Source organism: Streptopelia decaocto (genome assembly GCF_964273445.1).
Source record: "Streptopelia decaocto genome assembly, chromosome: 17".
Classification (NCBI taxonomy): domain Eukaryota; kingdom Metazoa; phylum Chordata; class Aves; order Columbiformes; family Columbidae; genus Streptopelia; species Streptopelia decaocto.
The window spans coordinates 10,727,487-10,752,143 of record NC_138672.1 but is presented as its reverse complement, the minus strand read 5'-3'; the positions used below and the strand labels follow the sequence as shown (position 1 = coordinate 10,752,143).

The 24,657-nt window shown below is 44.0% G+C and overlaps 1 protein-coding gene across 1 annotated transcript in view; it reads right to left on the bottom strand.

Annotated features, from left to right (window-relative positions):
* Window positions 1-772: 772 nt before the first annotated feature.
* RABGAP1 (RAB GTPase activating protein 1) overlaps window positions 773-24,657 on the bottom strand; it is a 56,786-nt gene continuing 32,901 nt past the window's right edge. The window contains exons 14-26 of the mRNA XM_082067751.1: window positions 14,431-14,544; window positions 14,124-14,198; window positions 13,859-13,984; window positions 13,564-13,707; window positions 11,976-12,017; window positions 11,564-11,692; window positions 8,578-8,670; window positions 8,131-8,241; window positions 5,451-5,555; window positions 4,907-4,990; window positions 4,011-4,082; window positions 3,304-3,501; window positions 773-2,504 (exon numbers count right to left, since the gene is read on the bottom strand). Coding sequence (XP_081923877.1) covers window positions 2,382-2,504; window positions 3,304-3,501; window positions 4,011-4,082; window positions 4,907-4,990; window positions 5,451-5,555; window positions 8,131-8,241; window positions 8,578-8,670; window positions 11,564-11,692; window positions 11,976-12,017; window positions 13,564-13,707; window positions 13,859-13,984; window positions 14,124-14,198; window positions 14,431-14,544 — 1,416 coding nt within the window. The 3' untranslated portion in view covers window positions 773-2,381. The remainder of the gene's footprint in view (window positions 2,505-3,303; window positions 3,502-4,010; window positions 4,083-4,906; window positions 4,991-5,450; window positions 5,556-8,130; window positions 8,242-8,577; window positions 8,671-11,563; window positions 11,693-11,975; window positions 12,018-13,563; window positions 13,708-13,858; window positions 13,985-14,123; window positions 14,199-14,430; window positions 14,545-24,657) is intronic.

The following is a 24,657-nucleotide window of genomic DNA, read 5'->3' as shown; positions in this document are numbered from 1 at the left end:
CTCTCCTTCCCACATTTAGCTTCACGCTTTCTCCCAAAGTTGTAATTATTGAGAAACAGCAGAGCTGCAGTTACCAAGGGATGCACCTCTCTGAAAGACGAAGCAGCAAAGACACGCACAACCTTATAATGCCGTTCCTTAAACCAAAAGTACGGTTGGAAAAGTGACAGTGTGAGAACAGCCTCCTAGAGCAGGGCTGCTTTCAGAGTCACCTTTAGTCGTTTTGGTGACAAAAATACATTTCCACTCCTTGTTATCTCTGCAGCACACGCGGAGCTGGGGGAGCCTGCGCTGCACCGCGACCCAATTAGTGCAGCCATCCCGTCGCACGGCTGAACCCCAATGCAGCTGTGACCAGAAAATCCCAGTGAACAGGATGCGAACAACACTTGACCCCACACAGTTTGTTACTGATGATGATAAGCAGAGCGAGCCTACATTTATTTTGCAGATCCAAGCAGAATTTGGAGGGCCGTGGAAAGAAAACAACCCTGTTCTAAATTGGACATGTTTGAGAAATACTGAGTCACAAGCCTCAAGCTGCACAAGGTCATTTTTGCAGTTTCTTTTTTCAAAGCAAACCCTAGATTTTGTTATATAAAACAGTGTTGGCAACACTCAGAACATGCAGACTTTTTTAGCAAAGCCCTTTGCAGCATGACTCTAGCTTCAGCCCTAGAGAAGCTTCCAGATGCTACTGCTTCTACTTTGAGAACTAATTTTATATTGCAAAATGTTTAATTTCCTGTTAAAATGAAATGAAACAACAAAATAGTTATACAATTTTACTAGTTTATATTTCAATTCATAAAGTATACACACTGCAACTATGCTACCACAATGTCCACGCATCTAATATTGATGGAGTTACAGTATTTTTTTTTTGGTATTAAACAATAGAGATAATGTATGCAGTTAAGGAAAAAGCTTGGACATAGCATGTTCTATTCCGTAGTTACAGAGTACATTAGCTAGCATTAGTACAGTAAACAAGAAAAAGGTAGAAATACAAAATAAACCAAATATCTTTATATACAAACCAGTGCCTCTTATTGTTACCAGCTTATACTCACACTGCACAAAAAATTTATCCACTGATGCAATAGATACTTCAGCATAACACAAACCATTATAAATTAAAAAAATTACAAGGTGCAAAACTCCATTCTACAGCTTTCTGGTGAGAACTCAAGACAATCCAATGAATAAGAAATCCAAGCACGTTTAGCACCTATTAGTGCAACTGCATCGAGCGTGAAAAATGACCTACACAACCTTGGAACATGTCACCAGGGAAGCCCGCTGGACAGCTATCGATGCTCGCAGCTACACTCGCGCAGTGATTTTTGCCTCGTATGTATCTCAGTTTATTGTTTCTTTGTCCCATTCATACCTATGTGCAAAACTAAATCCCGGAAGCTTTGCAGAGCTTCCCAGGCGGCCTGCTACAGCCCGTCAAAACGAACACGCACCACAGAACAAAACACCTGACAAAAACAAACAGAAAGACTCAAATGTCAGACCATCCACATCATTAGTACTTAATAGCAGTCCCGGTGTTGGGGATTTTAACGCTCTTGATATGTGGATCAAACAATATGACACAGAAGTGAAACGGAAATTTGCTCAGGATTCTGATTATTCTTGTCTAGCACTTGGACAAGTCTCCAGCCTCAGGTGGTGAATTTGATTGGCAGCCCATGCCAAAAAAGCTTGGAGTTGCATAGAGTTGATTAGTAACAGAAAGAGATGCCAAACACAGAGAGATGGATGCTGCGTCTACTAAAAGTGGGGTTGCTCGACAGGAATGCTGAAACCATCCCCATTCATAAAGCAAAACATGTCACCTCCTACTCTCCATATCCTACCTCTGGGGACTGCTCGCTGGCACTGCTGTAGTAGTTCTTGCTAGAGTTGCTTTTTTGTTGTTTGCTTTTTCTTTTTTCCTTTTTTTTTTTTTCTTTTTTTCTTTTTTTTTTTTTAACTTTGTTAGTGACACTTTTCCTTTCAAATAAAATATTAAAAAAGGTTATAACTGTAAAAAAACCTATCATATGTAAACTTAACAATTAGGGTTTGGTAAGTTCTCGTACCTAGTCTGTGAAAAGCCTCCAGCCAGACGGCAGAATGGAGTGTTTCTCTGAAGAGCTTCCATCTAGCTACATCACCTGGTAAATATCAGTAGTATGAAGAGCCCATGTCTAGCAATAAAACCTCTCTCGTGTTTCCATCCTCTTTATCACTGACCTAATGAAATCCTGACATGCTGTGTTTCTATTTTATTTACATTCTGGTCCTCTCATGTCACAGAATTAAACATCTGGCCAAGGAAGGCAACAAAAGGTGTTGTGTTAAGAAGGTGAGTTTGACAGAACTGCTTTTCAACAAGTCTCTTTTCCTTGGACTCCAGTCACTGTTTTTATAGAGCTTATTGTTCTGTTGAACCACGTTTTCTTTGCAGCTTGTACTTCATTCAATGCCAGACCCAAATGGTGCTCCAAATCCTGCAAACAGAAGAGTCATTTCATTAATTTGTTATGTATTCGCAGCACAAGGTTATACAGGTTAAACTTAGAAGGCTCTAGGGCATCTACAATCTCTTGGCCAATTTAGAAGTTAAACAAGTCTTACATAAATTAAAAGTAGCACAACAAGCTGATGAAGGAAAAAAAACAGCTTTGAAAAGCAAAACAAGCCATGTCATTGCCCTCAGTGAAACATTCGGCTTTCTTTAGTACATCAAGCCCTTTAATTCCTTCCCATCTTAGAAGGAGCCGTTCCCACAGGAAGTGAACTTTCTACCAACTCATTTTTACCTTTCTGTGAACAAGCAGCACCGACATTCTGGTTTTAAGCTAAAAGAACAACGTTGTCACATTTTACACAAATACCTCAAATACCTGGAGTGCTTTCCAATCATGTTTTAAGAAACATGTCTAACATTTGTCACATGTTACTTCTTCACTTCCCATCAATTGTGAGATAAAGAAACGCATGATTCAGTACTTTGTCAGAGCCTGGATTTCTTCCAAGAAGTTGCAGCAGATCCGTCAGTGAGTCTGCACTGCAGCCAGGCAGATGTCTGGGAGCTGCAGAAGCTGGTAAATACGGTTCATGCGGTTTCAATTATTTTGTCTGCATGCACCGGTTCCAGACCCGATGTTTGGTTAAATAACCCGTGCAGGAAATAGCAGGTTACAATTTCAACCAACAGGATCTCTTCCAATCCCTCTACACCACACATCTTTCTCTAGGAATGCAGACATACCACACACACCCCACAATGAACCTCCAAAGCATTACCTGTATTTTACATTCCGCCTCCACAAGCTGCAGCTTGGTCTGGGCCAGCTCGAGCTCCATTTCTCTCAGCTGGTTTTTCAGCGTTTCCTTCTCCTCATCCGTGTCCTCATCTGAACCGTCCTTGGCAGCACTGGCAACCTTCACACGGCCTTCTTTATTGAAGAACTCCCGGCAGTGCTCGCAGTCATCCACTTTTTGCTAAAGTAAACAGCTGATTGTGAACGCTCGCGGTGAAGTGCTGCCCATATGATCAAAGCCTTTTCCTGCCTCTGCTCTGGAAGAGCAGCACAACGTGAGAGGGACCACTAATGACTTCCAAGCTCAGGTACTTTTGGGGAAGCACAGCCAAGCAGCAGCTCCTGCCACCCCCACGTTTATGGGCTCTGGAAAACACTGATGTAGTTTTGGTAAAACTGTATCACTACAATAATGGACTCTGTACTGCCTACGTGTTACTTTATGGTAAGAGACAGTCAGAGAAATCTCCTCCAGAAAAGAAAACCCTTCAAAATTTAACAGTTGTTATTGCCCAGCATGAAGATTAGTATCTAACAGATATAGCATGGGAGGACTGACATATATCCTTCTTTCCAAAACTGTAAGTCGGTAATGAACTCTTTCAGCCGCCATTTCAGTAATGTTCCTTCTAGTCTTATTTTGCTAAGATATTAAAACATTGTAGACTGTGGATCTGTTTGGTCTCTTACCCGTATTTTCTCAATTTCAGCTTTATTTGCGGTTTGTTGCTTTTCCAGTCGCTCACTCAGCTGGGAACAAATCTGACAAGCAAAATTATGTTACCAGACCATTTATAAATGCAAATTTCCTCCCAAATGAATGCTAAAGCGCAAATAAATGCTACAGGAATATTAACATGGATAGTCTGAGGGCTCTTAGAAAGCCAGGAAAATTGGGCTGCTGCATTAAGTTGTCTCATTGTACATATTCTCATTCTCTACATATTCTTCTATGCCCAGAGGAAGAGATGCAGTTTCAACATTATTTATTAGCAGTTTGGTCTTACTAAAGGAGCCAGAAAAGGTCAGGAATAGCACGGCTCTTTTTGTTGCCTTCAGGATAAATGAACGAGGCAAGACAGCCAGAGCAGGAAAAACCCCAGCTCATTCCTCGAGATCTGTGCGATGCAGACTTCACAATGATTTGAAGGTTATTGGCCCACTAAAAGAATACATGAATATGCTCCCTTGATATCTTATGATCAGGAGTTTAAATTCCAAAGCAAAATCTTTGAAAGGAAAAATGCATCTTTTTAATTTCTGAAGTGCCGTTACCATTTGTTGGAGGAAGGGAAGCTGGGAGGGAATGAGGTGAACCTTTGATACCCAAGAGCCATTTGAACAGCGTCGGGCTGTAGCCAAGGCTGTGCTGACTCAGGACCACAAATACCCACGCCAGGGGCAAACAGAACCGACCACCAAGCCTCGGGGTCTCGGCAAAAGAAAATACAAAACCAAACCCAAACTTCCCATTTAAAACACCTAAATTGTCTCCTCAAATGCATGGTGCAGATTACATTTATTTCCAGAAATCTGAAAGTCTTGCAGTTTGATAGCAAACCACATCATCATTCAGTTGTACTTACCTGTTTGTAGTCACCAATAATAGAGCTGTTCTTTTTGATCTCTGACTCCGCCTTATCTAGTTCCCTGCGACACATTTCCTTGAGCTGCAGAAAAAAAAGAGGTTGTTTATTTGTACCGTGTGATAAATAAGCAGGTGGTATTTCCTCCTTCACTGCTCTGCTCTACCCGGGAACACCCGTCCAGCTCAGCTCCACGCACACAAGGCAAACCTGGACTTTGGTGGCCACACCAAAGAAGAAAACCCTGAGTACCTAACAGAAGCAAGTATGAAAAACGGGTGCTGGCAGCCCAAGGCCTGCAGCGCCTCTGTGTGCGGCCGCCTCTGGCACCGCCTGCGCCTTCGTGATTTAGTCAGAAATTCACTACCCTATGAAGCACCTGGCAGGAAAGTGAAGAATTCTTCTTTGCTGACGTGCTTTACACTCCAGAAGAGGGACAAGCATGACTTAGAGCATTAAGCCCTTCCCACACTTGTCACCTTTCTGTTTTTTTTTAAATTTCTGCACTGCACAGAAACGTGAAAACGACAGAAGAGCCTCGAACCTGAGCTGATTCTTCTTCTAGGCGCCTCTTTTCTTCTTCTGCATCAATCAGCTTCTGTTTGGTCATTAGCAGCTCCTTATTCAGAGCATCTGCCTTCTCCTCCGCCTGGAACACAGAGCGCAGCGCTGAGCAGAGGCTCCCTGGCTGTGCCAGCGCTGCCAGGACACAGCCAAGCCCACATTCTTTTCATCCTTAGTAAAATGGGTCTGTTCATTGTTATTAATAATAAAACTTCATTCTGAAAACTATTTCTCTAAATATTACCGCTACACTTCAGCGCTCCAAAACTCCTCCTCGAATTCAGTGATTAGTTTTAGCAGAACTGCAGCAGAGATCGCTGCAAAGAAATCCAGTAACAGAAATCAGTTTTGTTTTCTCAGCCAGACTGGAAGTTGACCAGTGCATTTTGAAGACAACATCACAATGTGCAAGATGGATAAATGACTATAACCAGCTTAGGCCTACGTTTAATTTGCAAATGAAATGAAAACCACCTCTAGAACATGTTAAAAACCCCCAGAGTTCTATGACACCTACCAGTGGATGTGAGACCATCTTTATTATGTTACCCAGAAAATACTGCAAGAAGAGCCAGCTGCCAGAGCACACACTGAGTCCGAGCCCCCTCGAAGAAAAGAGACGTCCCACCAGAAGCTGTGCAATCCTTTTTCACTGCAGTTTTTGGGTCAAGATGTATCACTGAAAATCTTTGGCTCTTTATAAAGCACTGAAAACTCTCTCTGCAAAGACAAGACACCTTTTCCTGTCTTACACACAGCAATGCAGCACTTCCCAACAGGTGTGCCAGTTCTACATAAAAATAGATCAATAACTCAACTGATATATAAAATCTGCAGAAAGGAGCTGTACCAATTCCCTTCAAAAGGAGCAAATCAAAAAGTGAATTTTAGTCCCTTAATGTCCTGCTGATCCTTTAAAACAGAAGGCAAAGAGAACATCTTTTCATTATACATGGTTTTTAAGCTGTTTTAAAGCTAAAGAAAACTGGGATGTGAGACTCCAACAACAGTAGAAAAATGAAGCCTATTTTCTGGTCTAGTGCAAAGAATATTAAGGAAATTCTTGTATTTCCAAATGCTTTGCTTTGATCTTTTGGGCTGCAAGATTTCAGAGATGCCATGAAGGTATGAGAAAAGGTGTGTTGAACAGTGTCCTTTGGTACTTTTCCTTCAGGACATCTGGCTAGTAGAATGAAATTTATCATTTCAGGATCCAATTAGAAGAATTAATCAGGGTCCTAAAGTAGGATCAAACCCACCCATCTCCTCCTGCGGATAACCCAAACGCTGCCAACATCATTCACCATCTTCGAAGGCACGACTATTGTATATCCAATGAGGTACCTCAAAGATTTTGCTTAATTTCTTTCCTCTCTCAGCTTTCCATTTAAACAAATCAATGTAAGAGCACAACTGTCTCACAGGCTCAAGCGGCCACAAACAACAGTTCAGAGCTGACACAAAAAGCTGCTTCGGTAGGTGTTTGCTGGAGTCCACGCGGGTGCAGTCGGCACAGCCGCTGCGAACTGGCTTTAATGAACGGAAAAGGCCAAGGGAACAGAAGTGAACGTACCGATGCCCTGTGAAAAACCTGCTTCTAGAACATACTGCTATGATTCACAGGTTTTAACACTAAAGAGCAGGAGATGTAATAAACCTGAAAGTCAAACCCAACCTCATTAAGAGCAACATTCACCCATTAGCATCAACATTTACTATGAATGTTTTTCCAACAGCAGGTTTCCAGGAGACCGTGGGAAACCTTGACTTCTCTGAAGCAGATAAGGCGAAATGTTTTGAAGCCTGTCAAATCCTGCACTGTATGATTTTCAAAAATCATTTTCCTTTGAGATTTCAGAAATGCACTTATCTTGGTACAGAACGAGAACGGTAAAACACGAGCACTTGAACTCTTCCCCTCATCTCCCCAAGCAGACAGACTAACTGCGTTCTAGCCTACCACCAGCACCAGAAACACCCGTATCTTTCTGTCTCTGCACGCCCTGTGAAATAAAAGGCATGTCCTAATTAAATCTCCCAAACATGAATATGTAAAGAAGGGAATGGGACAGTAAGCTTAAAAAATAATCCTGTAACACAAAGACAACCCAACATTTCCTCCTGAGAGCCCTCCTCATATGGGAAACAACCCAGGATGATGAGTTCACAGGGGCAGATTCCAACAAGCCAAGTGGAAACCACAAAAACATTTTCGGAGCTGCATAAGGTACCTGAGAATCTGATTCCACAGACAGACTCAGACTCTCAGGTTTATTAGGCACATTGCAAACCCTGTCTGCTGCAAAATCTTATTCATAAGAATACCAGCTAAAGGAAAACAGAATACAGCATCCATGTCACCATCTCTGTGACAATTCAAAGACTTGACTTAGCTGCTGCTAGACTTTAATATAGAGAAGAAAGCGACTGCTCAGGTACAGGCTCAGACCCTCTCCTCTCCCTCAAATGCCTCCAGATGCTTTCGGTCCCCAGCCCCGTTTCCCGTGGGCTGCTGACACAGCCTATATATCATCAGTCTGCAGAGTCCTGTCCCACCCAGATAAGAACTACTTTGTGTGTCTCCTCTCCAGTGAGAGGAGGAGTGAGGAATTAGCTCTAAGTGCCCCGTCTCCACTAGACAGCATCAAGACACGTCTTACATTGTCTAAATCTTTTCGCAGAGCAATCTTGCTGGTCACCAGTTCGTGTGCGAGATCATCATTTTCTTGCTCAAGCCTCATGTTTGCTTCTTGCAGGCGCCGGTTCTCACGCTGTGGGAAACAAAATTAATCAAGAAAAAAGGTTTTCCCAGCTGTTTGTCTATAAAACACAATGCTTACTGTGCCCAAGCACAAATACGCACAGTTGTATATGCCCAAATATAAATTCATACTATTTCTTATTAAACTGTGAAGGTGGGCCCAAAACAACTGATGAACATTGCCAATATAGAGAGATTCACTTCATGTTCATGTATAATAGCAGAGTCCCATGTTGTGTGCATTTTGGGCACAAAATAAAGAAAACACCTCAAAGAAAAAGGAGTCAAAGCAGGAATTTCCTGCAGGTACCGTGTGTGACATCAGGCTGGAGCAGGGAAGCATTACCTCACATCTTTCGATTGGATCCTCCTGTTGAGCTTGCTGCTCTCTCATGGTATGATACTCCTTTTCATATTTCTTCAGCTTCTTCTGGCTAATCTAAATAAAAGCAGCCCATTAGTTCCTGCCCAGAACATCAATAGAAGAACACAATTCGCAAATGGTTATGGTACAAGCTTTAGGCAGCTCCTGCCTTCTACAAAACACAGCTATTATCTTCATTCAGTTTTGAGTATCAAACCATTAGACATGGCCAAAAATTCCATTCCACTCTATACAATGCCAGAAGCATCCCTTCCTCTTATCCTTTCGTGGAACACAGGATAGTTTCTGAAAGGCATCCACAGGAGCATCCTACCCGAGATCTCCTTGGTGCGCGCAGCTATTTGCTGCTCCACATACCACAGCGGCTCAGTGTCACCGCCTGCCTCGAAACCCACAGGACGTGTTTTATTTTTGAACTAGCATGATGCTGAGGTTTCTCCAGCTGTAACATTTATCATCACGCAGAAGTGTTTGGTTTACATGAGACTGCAAATGCTGAAAGGGCAAGTGCAGGCTCAGCTGACATTTCTGCCAGTGTCACTCAAGCCTGGGAGACAACAGCCCAGTCCCAGCGCTGCCGAGGTGTCTGTGAGCAGCGGCAGCCCCAGGCACGTCTGCTCCGGCCCGAGACGCTGGAGCCCTGTGCTCAGCTCTGACACACACACACCACTAGGAATGTGACTCTCTCAGGGTCCCAGTTTCCCTTCTGTGAGAAGGGAGAGAAACGGAACCCACTATTTTGTGCAGTGTTCGAGTCCTACAGGGATGGAGAACACAAAGAACCTCTAACAGATCCCAATTGGCATCTCTCCTGGGGTCACCTGTGCCAGGTGCTACAGTGGTTCGGCAACACAGATCATGCCAAGACCACTGTGAACATTTCACATGCAAGTTAGTAGCCATCTAAATTAAATCACTAGCATTACAAGTTGCTGCTGAACCTTTATTACTATTTCAGTAAACCATGTAAATTAAAAGGCTATGTCTATGTTTTCCTCTCTAAAGAAGTCTCATCTAAGAAACATGTTAAACTAATTTTACAAGCATAAATGACAGGCAGAATGGAAACCATGTTTAGTTTCTCTCTGGTTTTATCGCTACCACCTTACTTGAAATGAACTGGTAGCTCAGCTCCCTCTAGCGAGGGCAGCACAGAAACATCTCCTGTACTGCCGCTGACTTTTGGAGCTACCAGCCCATTTAATTGGAGTCACTCCAGCCACATCCCAACTGCTCAAGTTATTCTTACTAAGCACTCCAGCCAAACATGCAGAGTATTAACCCTTCACTGACAATGAAGCCAATATCTTCAGTTATTTCACTGCATTGACCCAAATTCTTGGGTTTCACATGCCAAATCTCAAGCTATCTAAAGGCTACATGTTGAGAGGCATCCATCAGGTGAGAGGAAAGGAAGGCGGACACACCACTGGATTTTCATCTTCCATTTTTCTGCGTGCATTAAACCAGTTTCGCCTCTAGATGCCAATAATGAGGTGATGCTGCGAAGATCTGCTCCTGTCCCCCCCTCTGGGGCGCAGAGGGACAGTGCCCTGGGCTCTGCACGGTGACACGGGGCCGGCCGAGCAGCGCAGGGAGGCAGCGGGAGCTCTGGCACCATCGACTGCAGCACCGAGGGGTGACTTTAAGACTCCAGTGTTGTCTCAAGCTGCTCATTCACTGACCTCCTTTCCAGCAGAATGCTGCTGTAATCACCGTGCCTTAGCCAGGCTACTTCTCCCTTCCTATAAATGATTTATTCTGACATCAGGCCCTTTTCTGCTCAAAAGCACTTCCAGATACAGAGCCGGAGATTTCTCCTGACAGCAAAGGACTCCTATTTTAGGTCAAAGGAAGCAATTATGTGCCGCACTCCTGCCATCAGAGCATCACACGCAGCTGTGACACAGGCTGGCTCTGCGCAACCTGCCACCTCATCCCCAGCTCCACCGACACCCTCGCCCCTGCTGCTTTAACCCTCCACGCAGCGCCGGGCACGCAGGGAATCCGGGCAGAGTGGGAATAGGAACAAGTTTCTATTGGCAAATGAGAGGCAAACGCGCTCATTACACACAATCTTAACCAGATGCACGTGCAGTGTCTTACCTGTGGCTAATGTCACATCATTGGAAAGCTACAATAGCTTACTGTGCTCTTGATTATTCTGTAATTTCTACACTAGTATCATAGAAGACATGCTTGAACTCTACACAGAACACTGCTATGTGAGCTGCTGCTGCACCAGGAGTCCTTCATGTCAACATACTAGCGAAGCTGTGCAACTGTGAACTGATGCTACGAAGAATTCCCCTGGTGAACTTTAGGGAAAAAGGATACTTTGAAAAACACCAGTCTGTTTGGCTAAAAATTAATCTATGTGAAACTGTAATGAAAGAATCTCAGCTTCCTCAAAATACACAAACCAAATGATCAAGATAACATGTTAGAATTCAATCAATACAACTATAAAGAGGAAATAATAACTTCCTGTCACTCTTTTATTAAATTTCACTTTAAGGGCTTACTCCAAAGTGCCCACATAAAGCTTTAGTTACAATATTTACTGATTATAAAAGCAATTGACTCTCAGTTGCGAGGCCACTGCCCCACTACCTCTTTTTGAAAGGTACCACAGCCTGTTTGCAGCCACTACTGGAGAAAGATTTCATCAAAGAGCCACAGAGATGGCTGCAATTATTTTATATTAGCGCCATTAGTCATTTAAGGTTTTTCTTTGAAGCAGTTTGATTTTCAGTAGCAATGAATATTGCTGCTGGTTTTGAGCTCTCCAGGTGGGTTCATATCACTCTGAGAATCTCGGGGCTTTACTGTTTCACTGCAAAGCACCTGCAAAGCATTTGCATCTGGACAGGAGAGCTGCGGTTACATATGGAGACAGAAATTGTGCCCATTCAATATACGACTGCAGTTGCCATCACATCTTTACCTTCATATTACACGCTAATTCCATCAACTTTTTGGCGTTTTCTTCTGAGCGATACCTCTTGGGCAGCTGCACGCGGAAGAATTTTAAAGCCCCTTCAAAGTCAGTCAGTAACAAATCATCCTTGGTGGTCTGGAGACAAGAAAGAAAACCAGTAACTGCAAAGCAGATTTTGTACAATGACTGAATTCCCAGGGACAATAAAGCCACGAGAGCTTTGTCAAGCTCCGAGAACACAACTACTTTTTAGCCTTCTGCAAACAGTGGTTATTTCTGCAACCTCCCATCTCCCGGCACCCGCCACACAGACCCGCTCGCTCTTAGGAAAACAGCGCAACAGTTTTGTGATGGGCATCTTCCTTTTTTATACTGTGCGTGATAGTGCAGAAAACACAATGTAATGCTGGATACTCACTTTTAACAATCCCAGGGCAACATTGAAGATAACACTTATTCCCTGGAGAGAAAAACAATGACAAGATAAATTAATTTCTCAGTATTTACAAGCCTAGATATTAATTTAGTCAGCGGGTTTTGTTGTTTGCGTGGTTTCTGTGAAAAGAAGAACGGGGATACAAGTGTAACCAGATACTATATTAAATCAAAGGCCCAGAGAAGGACTTTGCAAACAATTTGGAAAATATCTTTTACTGGACAGCCATTATAAATAGTGAGAACAGTGTTTCAACACGGGGTTTAGTATCTTCTTAGCCATTTGAAACTCTGAAACGATGAAAGCACTGTTGTATACTGTATTGCATTTTTTTCAGGACTAGCTGGTTAGCTCAAGATCATTTTCATGCAGAAACTTCAAATGCAGCAATATATACATCAGTATGTTAAGTTCCGGTGTTAAAAATGGAGATAATTCATGTAAAGAAAAAGCAAGTGACTCACTTTAGGACAGATTCCTACATCATCTATTTTGCCAATACTTGTTACAAGTATTTTATTTATATTGCCCAATTAAACACAAACAGATCCCCTAGTCAGCAGCAGCACACACCTCCTCAAGGGCACCTTTGGCAACCAAGACACCTTCCTTGCCTTATTTCCAGATTCTGTCTTCTTCCCACGACATTATTCTTTCTCTATTACTTTACATGACAAAAACCCCTTAAAACTATGAATTGAAAAAATGTGTTCCTAATATGAATATATGAATATGAATTTAAAATGTGTTCCTAAACAAACAGAACCGATTTTCTCGGTGCCATCTGTTGCTTTCCACTGCACTGGCACCGCAGCAGAGACACGGGAAGGGTGAGAACCCTGATGGGGAGACCGTGAACGCCGGAACCCTGCAGTGGAGGAACCGCACACAAAGCTGAACAACTGCAGAGCCAGCGAAGAGTGGATGTGCAATGTCAACCAGCGAGTAGAGAAAGCAAATCATTGAATAACTCAAGGATGCTTCAGTACAAAATGGGATTTGTTCACTTACATTATAAGCTCTGACTCAAACTACACTACTTACCAGCACAGTGCCAAGATACTAAACGTGATTACATACAAAATCTCCATGGAAAGAATGTTGCTCCCTAAAGCTGTGAGTATAAAGAGACTTCAAGTTTCCAGGAGAAATAACTCCAAGCTTGTTAGATCACCACCGTGAGAGTTAGCTGGGCAATATTAGTCACAATGGCCTCCATGCAATAATATTCCATTAAAAAAAAAAAAAAGTTAGCATTGCGTATAATACAATTAACAGCAAAGAAACCCACAAATTTGTAAATTAACTCTCATCCCATGAGCACTGTACAGAATCTCAGACATTCAAGTGTTACAAGAAATAGGAGATTATAATATGTTATATAGATATTGACTCCTAATTTATATCTTTAAAATGCTGAGAACTCATTGCAGAAACATAACACTTCTACATAAAAGTAATTATCACGTGCCTCGCTCTACAAGAACAGATCGAAACAAGGACGTGAATCAAGACAGTGAGAAACCGGCCGAGGTTGCCAGCAGCACCAGTGTCCAGCCACAGCACCCACCTCACATAAGAGCAAGTCAATAATGTGGAAGACCATGTAGAGAGGGAATTTTGCAGTGAAGAGCGTGAGGAACCATTGGGACGCGTACATGTGCGCTTCGAGGCTGATGTCCAGAAAGTGGTTATACAGATCAGGAATGTATTCCTAAAAATAATTGGAAAATAATTGGAAATAACTGGAAATAACTGGGAAAAAAAAGCACAAGCACTGAAAGTTAATTCATCACATGTAAGATAAACGGGCAGTTTTGAATTGCAGGCTCTGACCCATTCAGTTTGCCAATTTGAACACCCACCTGCATGAGGCGCTCCAGCTGATAGAACTTGCAGTGCAAATCTTCGAAGTTTTGTTTGAAAAGTTCCCTGAGTCCATAATCAAACATGATTTTGACCAGAACACTGAAAGCTTGCTCCTCAGGCATCTGGGAGGGAGAAAAGAGTATTTATCACAAGCATTTCAACCTTCCATGTCAGTTCCATTTGCCCTGACATTTGTTCTGGGCAAGCGGAGCAGCATTTGTGCTTAAAGCTTAAAACAAAGGGGAAAACTCCCCCACTTACATGTAGAAGCAGCACAGCAGCAAGAAATGACTGGCCTTGACAGTAGCCAATCTCTTCATCGTAGACAGAATAGGCCTAAAAAAAGAAATGAAGAGTTTAGAGCACGTCTGTCTGGAGCTACAAACAAAGAAAACAAAAAGCTGCATTGAACACAGTTCCATAAAATTTTCACGGGGTGCATCAGTTGCCATTCTAATGAAGGGATAACCTGTATGAAAATCAAACTGGGACACCTAGCAGCAGTGGTTGGTCACAGTGATGGGAAATACAAGTCATGGTAACCAGTCAAGAAGAATTTAAAGAATACCTTGCATATTTTGTACAGGGAGTCCTGGCCATCTCCCCCAGTATCTTTAAAATAATCATGAGCAGGGAACGTTCGATTGATGTCTCGGGTGATAGCACTGTCTTGTGGAGACTCCTATTAGAGAAAAGATATTAAAATGTAAATGAAAACACATCAAAAGAATATAAATTACAATCCGCTAGGACTGAGAGTTCAGAGATGGGCACTGTGTTCTGCGCACTGTTCTAAACGTAACGAAACAGAGTCTACTCAAGCAGAACAGGCTGCCTGCAGGCGGGCAGCCCCGGGTCACAGCCCTGACGGATCTGCTGCCCACAGCACATCTGGGAGCAGCGCGAGCAGCAGAACCAGCACACACGGGCGTCCCAGACACCACCGGATGGTAAAACATCAGCTAAGAGCAGCAGAACCAGCACACACGGGCGTCCCAGACACCATCGGATGGTAAAACATCAGCTAAGAGCAGCAGAACCAGCACACACGAGTGTCCCAGACACCATCGGATGGTAAAACATCAGCTAAGAGCAGCAGAACCAGCACACACGGGTGTCCCAGACACCGTCGGATGGTAAAACATCAGCTAAGAGCAGCAGAACCAGCACACACGGGTGTCCCAGACACCGTCGGATGGTAAAACATCAGCTAAGGCAGAGAGAGCTGCCCGCGTGAGCCGGGCACTGCAGCTGAGGAACATCAACTCTGTGCTCTGCTTTGCTCTGATGTCTTGTGCCTTGGAGGCAGCCAGGACCCAGCTGTTATCCACCTGATTACCGCAACTGCAACTATTACCCAAACTGCCAAAATAAACCAGAAACAAAAGCCCTCTGTTCGCCTGCAGGTATTTCCTTTTGCTGACCATCGGTCCCTCTTTCTGCTGCTTCAAGGATGACTTTTCTGGGCAGCTGAGGAGAGCAAGAGCTCCTTGGTACTAGGAATCATCTGAAAAGATGCCACAACAATCATTAAGCCACCATTGCTAATGAACGGGTCAGCGGCTCCCTGGTTAGGTGGCTTCCCTGGCAGCGACTGAACGCACTAATAAAAGGCCAACCTCCTTCCCATGTGCCATTACTGAGCAACAGTGTCCGGGTTAACAACACTGCCAACATACACGATGCTCTGGGGAAGCAAGAGAGACTCTTCTGGTTTTTAACAAGTTTTACTCTGTCCAAACAACCCGTGTTTCTGTTAGACAAACGGAAAAGGGCTGGAAGTAAAACAGACAGTAAAAAAGTGTTTGATGTAATCAGTGTGAAGATCGTTAAATACAGCTTTTAGGTGATCTTTTTCTTCACAAAATGATTTTGCAAACAAGAACAAAATTACCACAGCGTGCTTGATTTTCACTTCAGATTTTAATCCAAGGTTAATGCTCCTCTCAGTGGCTTAATACCGACATTTCATCAGGAAAGAATTACACGGCTAGCAGAACCAAGTTATTGGATTGGCTTGGAAATTATATCAAAACTACTGTTCAGCATTTCGATTTTATAATAATTAACAAGCCAAAGAGGTCTGTCTCATTATAAGGAAACCAGAAACAAACAAAACCCAAACGCTAAATAAATTTCATATAAATATAAGCCTTTAAGTCAACACAGACAAGTAAGATAATGGCCAGCTGTCGCTTCAGCTGGTTCGGCGAGTGGAGAAAGACAATGCTCAGAAACAACTCTGAGAACTCGAAAGCACGTGAATATCGTCCTAGCGAGGAGCTCCAGCTTCTCCGAGGCTTTTCCAGCCCAGGGTGCAGAGCAGAGCCCTGCGGCGCGAGACACGGGAGCCGCTGCGGCGCCCGCGGGACCGGCCCGGGCTGCTCCAGCGTCACCGGCCTGGGCTGCTCCAGCGCCACTGGCCCGGGCTGCTCCAGCGTCACTGGCCCGGGCTGCTCCAGCGTCACCGGCCCGGGGCTGCTCCAGCATCACCGGCCTGGGGCTGCTCCAGTGTCACCCACCCAGGCTGCTCCAGCATCACCGGCCTGGGGCTGCTCCAGCGTCACCGGCCCGGGGCTGCTCCAGCATCACCGGCCTGGGGCTGCTCCAGCGTCACCGGCCTGGGCTGCTCCAGCGTCACCCACCCGGGCTGCTCCAGCGTCACTGCATCCTGCACAACGGCAAAGGAATCTCAAACCCACCTGCCTTTTCAGCCACTGATTTAATAGCAGAGCCCAAAGCATCTGGTTGGAAACTCTTAGGACAGGCTTCTCAAACAAATCGCTCATTATGACCAAAGGGAACTAATTAGTGGTCTCTCTCTGGCTTTGCGTGACTCGTTCAGCACTTGACTCCTGTGTTTCAGCACAATTCTTCAAGTAATCTGTAATGCTAGTTCCTGCAGCTGAAACACAGCTTGGGGAGAGAAAAATGAACGGAAATGATAAGGTTTAAAAAATGTTTTTCAAACCGTGGCTTTGAAATGTCCCCATTAGTACAAACTGCTGCAATCCAAGCATTGTGTAACCTTTTCTTTACTCCTATTTTTATACCTTGCTGTGAGAATTGGCTCAATGGGCAATTTCTCATGCTTTCAGGGGACTGGGAACCGAAGGAAACCCTTCTGAACCCACACCCTTCACCAACTGAGATTGAAAAATAGAAAGCTAAGAATGACAGGAAGAAAAAGAAAGTAGTAAAGAAAACAGAATGGAAAAGAGCCATGAGAACTGAGGCAAGCGCAGTGGAGATTAAAATTCTCACAACAGCTCAGTGCTCAAAGGAAAGCAGGAAAATGTAGACGCTCAGACTAAAAACATACCCTTCCTCCCTCTCTTCTAGGCACTTTAAAATATTAAAGGAGTGATACTGAAACCTTCCTCTCTGCTTGATTTAAAAAGAAACTACGTGAGTAATTATGGAAACCAGGATGCCGTCCAGCAGATAAAACCTCATCTGTTGTATACCCTGTCTATAAAAGCACGTTGGTTCCTGCATCCTAAACTGGACACGCTTAAAGCCACTTTCCTTGTATTTTTATGATGTCCCGGGCCCATCCCAGGATCTGCAGACCACACCATGCAGTTCTTCGCACTGACACTGTGCTACTTTAGAAGCTTTTTCTGTAGCTTAAGCCACAATTAAAAACACAGAAGAGATGGAGCTCCTAGGACCTCTGCATGGGGCTGATCTACCCACAGCTTTCAGCAGATCAGGTTTATTCCTCCTAATCCCCTGCTTAAATCCAAGAGAGTAAAGAAACAACAGCAAAGAATTGCTGAAGGAGCAGGGTCTGCGGTGGAAAAAGGCAATCTGAAATAAATCTGCAGAGAAGAGCAGGCGGTTTCCTGCTGGAAAAGGCTCAGCACTCAAAGATCAACACCAGCTAACTGGGGAAACCCCGTGGGGGCAGGAAACATGAAGGCTTTGCCTGGACACAGGTTGACTTCACAAATGACATGAAAATGGACAAATGGTGCAGTCCCAACTTCAGACTCCTCCTGCTCTCACCCCAGAATGATCCAAAACACGGGTGGTTCTCCCTGGGTGAGTCACCGACACATCCACCGCACAACCCAAACCGCCTGGCTCTCGCTCTTACCACCACGGCAGCCATTTTCACATTGCAATTATTTCTTAGGAAGGTCCCACTGACCTCGCAAGTTACTTGTCAGAGGTGACAGTGAGAAGGACCCAGCGACTCAGTGGACGGGCGGAACGTTCCTGCTTCGCCCAGGGCCAGATCCGCAGCGGCATCTCCTGGCGCAGCCGGCGAGCGGGTCGGGCCCAGCGCCCGCCCGACACCCGCAGGGCCAGCGCTCCCCGCAGCTCCCACAGGCAGCGGCAGGCGTAATATTACACAACGGGGAGAAGCCGTTTTGAGCAGATCTGCACATTTTGAGTACATCCGAAAACATTAAAAGGTCTTTCGATAGCTGTTTTCAGCATTAGCAGGACACCGTGCCACCGCGTCTGTTCTGCAGGTTGGTAGCATTCCCAGGTTTACTTTCAATAAGCAATATTTACAGCGACTTCTACACATTCCTGCATTTGTCTTCGACCAAACCACTGTGAGGTTTCCATAAGAATTACACCTGTTACTAAGACCTTAAGGAAACATCACAAACCCACTTTGGAAGCAATGCACTGTGAACTGCTCACAAGAACTGCTGTCTGCAGAACGTACGTGTTACCTGGAGCTGGCACAACTGAGAAATGCACAAATACACAGTACTTGCGGAAAAAAACCTGAATAATGTAGACAAATTCAGGACCGCTGCAATTTGATACAATAACGCATTGATCCAGCATACTTTCAGTCCAAATATGGCAATATAGTGCAATTCTAAAAATAAAAGTGAATCCCTTGTGATATGCAGCCATTTCACTGAGTTCGTTTCCTTTTAGGGCTCAAGTTTCCCACAGGAAAATTACAGAGCGGAGTTTGCCCACAGTGGCTCCGTGAGGAGCGGCGGAGCCGAGCGAAGCGCGGCCGGGCTCTCCTGCTCTCTCAGACTATTCAGAGCTACCGAGATCAGCGAATAAACCCACCCGCTGCCAAACGAACCCACCCCCGTCAGAGCGACACACGAGCCAGCCCAGACAAGACGTGAAAACATGTGACGTATCATTTATTTCTTAAATGTATTTATGATCCATTCAGACCTTTCAAATAAAGTGTACAAGTGCATTTCAGAATAAAAAACTACGCTCTCCACACAGCTCTGTAGAACACTACATTTCGTCAAGAAACTCGAAGCAAAAACTTCCTATGAAACCACCCATGCATCCTTTGGCTACAATAATATCACTGATCAACAAGTACTGCTATTCAATTCGGAGTTTCCCTTTAAAGAGAAGGAGCGTCCTAAAATACGCTACCCCTTCCAGAGACCTCTCTTTAGAGAGAATATTCAATAAATTAGCTAGGCGTTTAGGCAAAACAGTAAGGCTACTTAGTACTGTCGATGCATGATCCATACATTGGAGAACAGGCAATCCCAGGCTATGTGAAATGCGCCAACAGCCCTTGAAATTTTAGGAGTATCAAGATACATCAATCCAGAACAAATGGCAGACAAAAAATGTAAGCGGTGGAGCAATCACTGAGAAATGTGCAGTTTCTCTTAGGATGGGATGTGCTGATAACAGACTCAGAAAAGTGTTTAGAAAATTCAGTAAGAACCACATTGACATTCTTAAAATTACATATTTTACAAAGCCCTAAACTGCGTGACCGGACAATTACTGCCGTGTTAAATTAGTTCTTTTAAAATACATACGCACATGTGTCTTTTACATATATATGTATTTATATGTATATATATGTTTTAAAACAAGCAATTTACCAGGGCAGTCCCTGTCCGGTCACACAGTGCACACAAATACGTATGTACAGCTACAGCAAAAAGGAAACAAGCCAAGAGATGTGTGACACAGCTGGGGTACAGACCGTCTCTAAGGGAATAATACATTTCTTTGAGATTCAATAGCTCATAGCAAAATTACCTCTTGGAAAGAATGCAAAGATTTAGAATCAGATATTTACATGCTTCCAATTTATCTAGTTGCATTTAATATTTTAAAATATCCAAGTATTATTTTAAATCAGTAACATTTGTCATTTTTGGCTCAACTGTAGTTTTTCTTATTATTAGTCTTAGTTGAAGTATCAGCTACAGAAACGTCTTAAAACAACAGGGCAGGAGTCCCCCCTCTCCCCTGCATTTAACACTTGGAGTTGGCACAAACCAGGTAATTCTGGAGCCAGGACAAGCGCCCTTTCTCTCCTCAGCCGCTCTGCGTGTCCAGCACCATGGTCCCCAGCTCCCTCCCGGCCAAGCTGCGGGCCCGAGCAGCCCCGGCACCCGCGGGTCAGAACCAAGCACGGCGGTACCGTCTCGGGCTGGATCCTCCACCCGTTTGCTGTTCTCATCTGCTTGGGTGGACCTTTCCGTAGTTCTTCGCAGCAGGGCTTTCACACTCACACCTCTTTCATCTTTTAATACGAAATAATTTCCAGCATTAAAAGGTGCACAAAGTTCTTACAAACAAACACATCTGCTTTCTTACGTGTGATTTTGTCTATTCTTGGCCCTTTCACTGGAACTCAGCAAAGAACCAGCAGTGTCACGCTCCCCGTGGAAGGAGCTGGACTGTCTCCCAACCAAAACTCAGAAGGACCCTCCGACAAGGTCAAATCTCCGCAGAACGCACGGAAACACCCTCCCCGCGGGTCCCGCTGGCGCGGCCAGCGAGCGGGACGCAAGAAGCACGAGCACCCTTCGAGGTCCGGCCGCCCCATCAACACCCTAAAGCACATGCAGGCACAGCCGCCCAGCTCGCGCCTTCACTGTAAACAGCACGTGGGAAAAACTATTTAAAAAGGTACTAATACAGTTTTGAAATCCCTGAAGAAAATACATACCCACGAGTATTAAGAACAGTAAAAAAGCAATTAGCAATTGCAAACTCGTTTCCATCCTGTTGCATTCATTAGAGAAATACAAAATTGAATCTAGTGTTTACATGCTAGAGTTACAATAGAAACTAGATTTCAAAGGTTACATATGGAGAGAAATTTATCAGCGTAGGAACTTGCAAACCACTGTGCTGTACAGCATTGCTAAAGACCGAAGTCTGTGAAGACAACACGCGCGACTGCAAATCCTTCCCGCCAGGTCGGGCGCGTGGCTGCAGGTAACGCCGCGCTCGGGCAGCTGAAAGGATTCGCTGCACCAGGATTTTTAGTAAGTTTTAATGACAACAATTTAACCTCAAGAAATACCCAACCCCTCAAAAACCGAGGTGATCAGAAACATACAGGTACCTTTCAGCCCTCAGGGTTTTATTTCTTTGTACACTAAACATCAATTCCTTTGACAGCATCTACAGAAAATGTTTAAAAAATGTTCTTATGAAATACTTTTAATACTCAGTAATGCTAATATTTAAAAATACTTCACAGTGTGGTACTAATGTAACTTCATAAAACAAGCAATTTGAGTTAGCTAAAGCTCAAAGCCTTACATTATATTAAAATAGTCCAAAGATTTCACACACACGCACACACACACAAAATCACTAGCACTATAAATATGCCTAAGCCACTTTAGTGCAAAGTCTGGTTTTGCTTTCCCTGACAAATCCCTCTATATTCCTGCCAGCATATTAAAACGTCATCCTTTACTAATCTAATTATTGGTTTTTAAGGATTCATTTACAGTTGAAATCCCAGAAGAACTTTTTTTCAATTTACCGTAAAAGTAATGACTTGGTTTATTAAGCATCTGATTGCTTGTATCACGTGATCTTCGTAACGTTTAAGAATGACTCGCATATGCACAGCAAGACTTGAGTTCATCTTTACAAGGAGTCGCTTGAACTTATTTAACTCTTTAATTAAAGGATCTCCAGTAATGACCACCGGAGAGAAGCCAAAGCTTTGACTCACAAAATCACCATCTTCATCCTACAACTTTCTACCAAGAAAGCAGCGGGACCAAGCAGCCGACCTGTCCGTCCCGCCCGCGGCGCAGAGCAACGCGGGGCAGCCATCGCCAGCTTCAACAACTTGTTTCTCAATTAAATCACCACAAATTCACAGCTAGAGAATCAGTTTAGACTGGACAGCTGGCTCAAGTACACCAGAGGCTGTAAACAGAACAACCTGGATCAGGATGCAGGAATGAAACTTACTTTAACATTTTCATTAATGGCTAAAGCTCAAGAGATCCAAATAAGATGTGGGTGAAATCCGCAAACGTTTCCATTTGCAACCACCACTAAAGGCGTGTAGAGCAGACACAGACTGCGGTTTGTTTCAAACTCTGCAATGGGAATAAAAACTGAAAGGTGGCAGAAGTCACTATCGCATGAAGAACCACGAGCAAAGCTGCCTGCGGAAGGAAAACACTGCACCTGTCTAGAAAACCTTGTGTCACAGAAAACAACCCTGAAAAGCTGACTAAAACTGCCTCACATTATTTCCCTATTGCTGGAGCACCTCGGGCGGTCGAGCGCGACGCAGGCCGGTGTCAGCCCTTGTACCTGAGAGGAACCGGAGGGTCTGCGGCGGGAGCCCCGAGGAGCTTAAACTCCACCTGCTAAAAACATGTTGTAAGGGATACGACCCAACTGAAATACTCCATTGTCCACCGGCAGCACGGGCACATCTGCCCAGAGGTTTCATTTGTTTCCACCGCCTGCAGCTTTCAGTTTCTTTCTCTAAATACAACTGTGTCTGGTTTTATACACACTAAGTTTTAACTCTGAAGGGCAACTATTCCCCCATTGAAGCATAAAAATCACAGAGGCCTTTAGAGCTGCTGGATCTCAGCAGCGTCACTGACACACGTGTGCTCTGCCAACTTCAGACGGGGTTGGCACTGAGGTGAAAGTCAAGTTTCTCCCGAATGCCACCACAGAAAGGACGTGTCATCGTATCCTGCAGAGTCACAGAAGGGAAGAAAAAGGTTTCTAAACTAAACAACAAAATAAGGAGCAGGTCAGGGCAAACGCTTCAGTGGGTGCTTCAAGTACTTAGAATAACAGATGTGTTAAAACAGCAGAAGTCCTCCAAAATCTCTGCCTCCTCTTATGAAAATAACCTACAATAGTGGAATAAAGTAACTGGAAAAATTTTAAATGGGTCTTTAGTTTGTAATGTCTGAATGCAGACCCCTATGCTCAGGTATTCCTGCCTAAGAACCATGGTTGTTAAAGCACTGACCACCTTCTTCTGGTCTAAGATGTGGGACAGATCCTGCAGGCAGCCCTTGGGCGCTGTGACACCGACCCGGCCAGAATCCCAACGGCAGAAACTGATTTCTGAGCGGTGAGAAGCTTAAAAACAAGTACAAAACCCCTAATAACACATAAAGACTGCAGGAACTATAGCATTTAATTAAAGAAAGGTAACAGCAGACAACAGCAAAGCTTTTGTTTCGCACAAAAGATTCCTGTTCAGTTAAAAAATAGTCACTTGATTGCAGATTATTAAAAAAAAATAAATATTTCACGGATTTTCTCCCCACCTATTTGGAAAAATGACAATATAATGACACCCGGACTTCCAGTCAACTTCAAAAAACCAAAACAACTTCTAGATGAAGCAAATTTTCACCTTCTGAGAAGTTGTGCATTTAGAAACCCTTCCCATGGCACTGCAATGGAACCTTCCAGCAGCTGCATTTGAAAGTGAGGCAGATAACACAAATAATTACAAAAAAGGTCTTGAGATGGAACTTTAAAATGTGGTCATTTAATCACATCAAAACCACAATTTCTATGAAGATGCAGTTTGGTTTCTGCGCTCTCCACAGTGCGGCATTCAGCCGCGCAACGCTCCTGACACCAAGTTCTGAAGCATCAGGCACAACTGGGTCCAAGACAGGACAGGATTAGCCCTCTATGTACCGTGATGCACATGATCCAACTGGAGAGTTTGCTGCCTAACGATCCACAGCACGGACTGCGCCTCCCGTCACCTGTGGGACACAGGACGTGCATTTCTTCCACACTTGGCACCATGAGCAAGATTCACCCCCATGCGATTTTACTGAACAAACTCAAATGCTATGAACATTTAAAACAACTAATAACATACAAACCTAAATCGACATTAAATTAACTTACAGGACAAAAAAAAGTGATTTAATTTAAAAAAAAAGTCAATAAATTAACACAGATAAAAAATAGAAATATTTTACACAAAAACTAAACTACTGAGGCAACATTTTAAAAGTGTCTGTAAAACACAGGATGAAACTCAACCGCATCGACTGCCCGCACCTCCTTTTGGTCCTCGTCTCTAAGAGGCTTCCAGGTTCTGGTTTTCACCTCTCACAGGAACCACCTGAGCCGATGAAGACTGTGAGAAGAGCAAGGCGGCGGAACCAGGGCCTGGCTGTCGGGAACGGGCAAACCAACACCAGCAGCAGGTGTGGACCCGCACCTGCGCCTCGCCCGCCACGCTCAGCTCCACCTCCACTTCAGTTCCTACGCCACGCTCGAGACCCCTCGCCACTCGTTAAACTCTTCCATACTCTCAAAACCCAGCACACAATGCTCCTATTAAACCTCTATCCATGCCACAAAATAAAAAAAAACAACAGTCTTTGCTCTCCAGCTTCCACTTAAACCTCAAACGGCCATTTTTAGGATTTTAGTCCTAGCAGATTCTTTTCTTCTATTAAATTTAATCGAATGCTATTTTAATGATAGATTGCATCACTTCAAAGACTTGGAAATCTTAGATAAGGTGAAGAGCCAGAGAAAAGCTATTGGGAGTTTA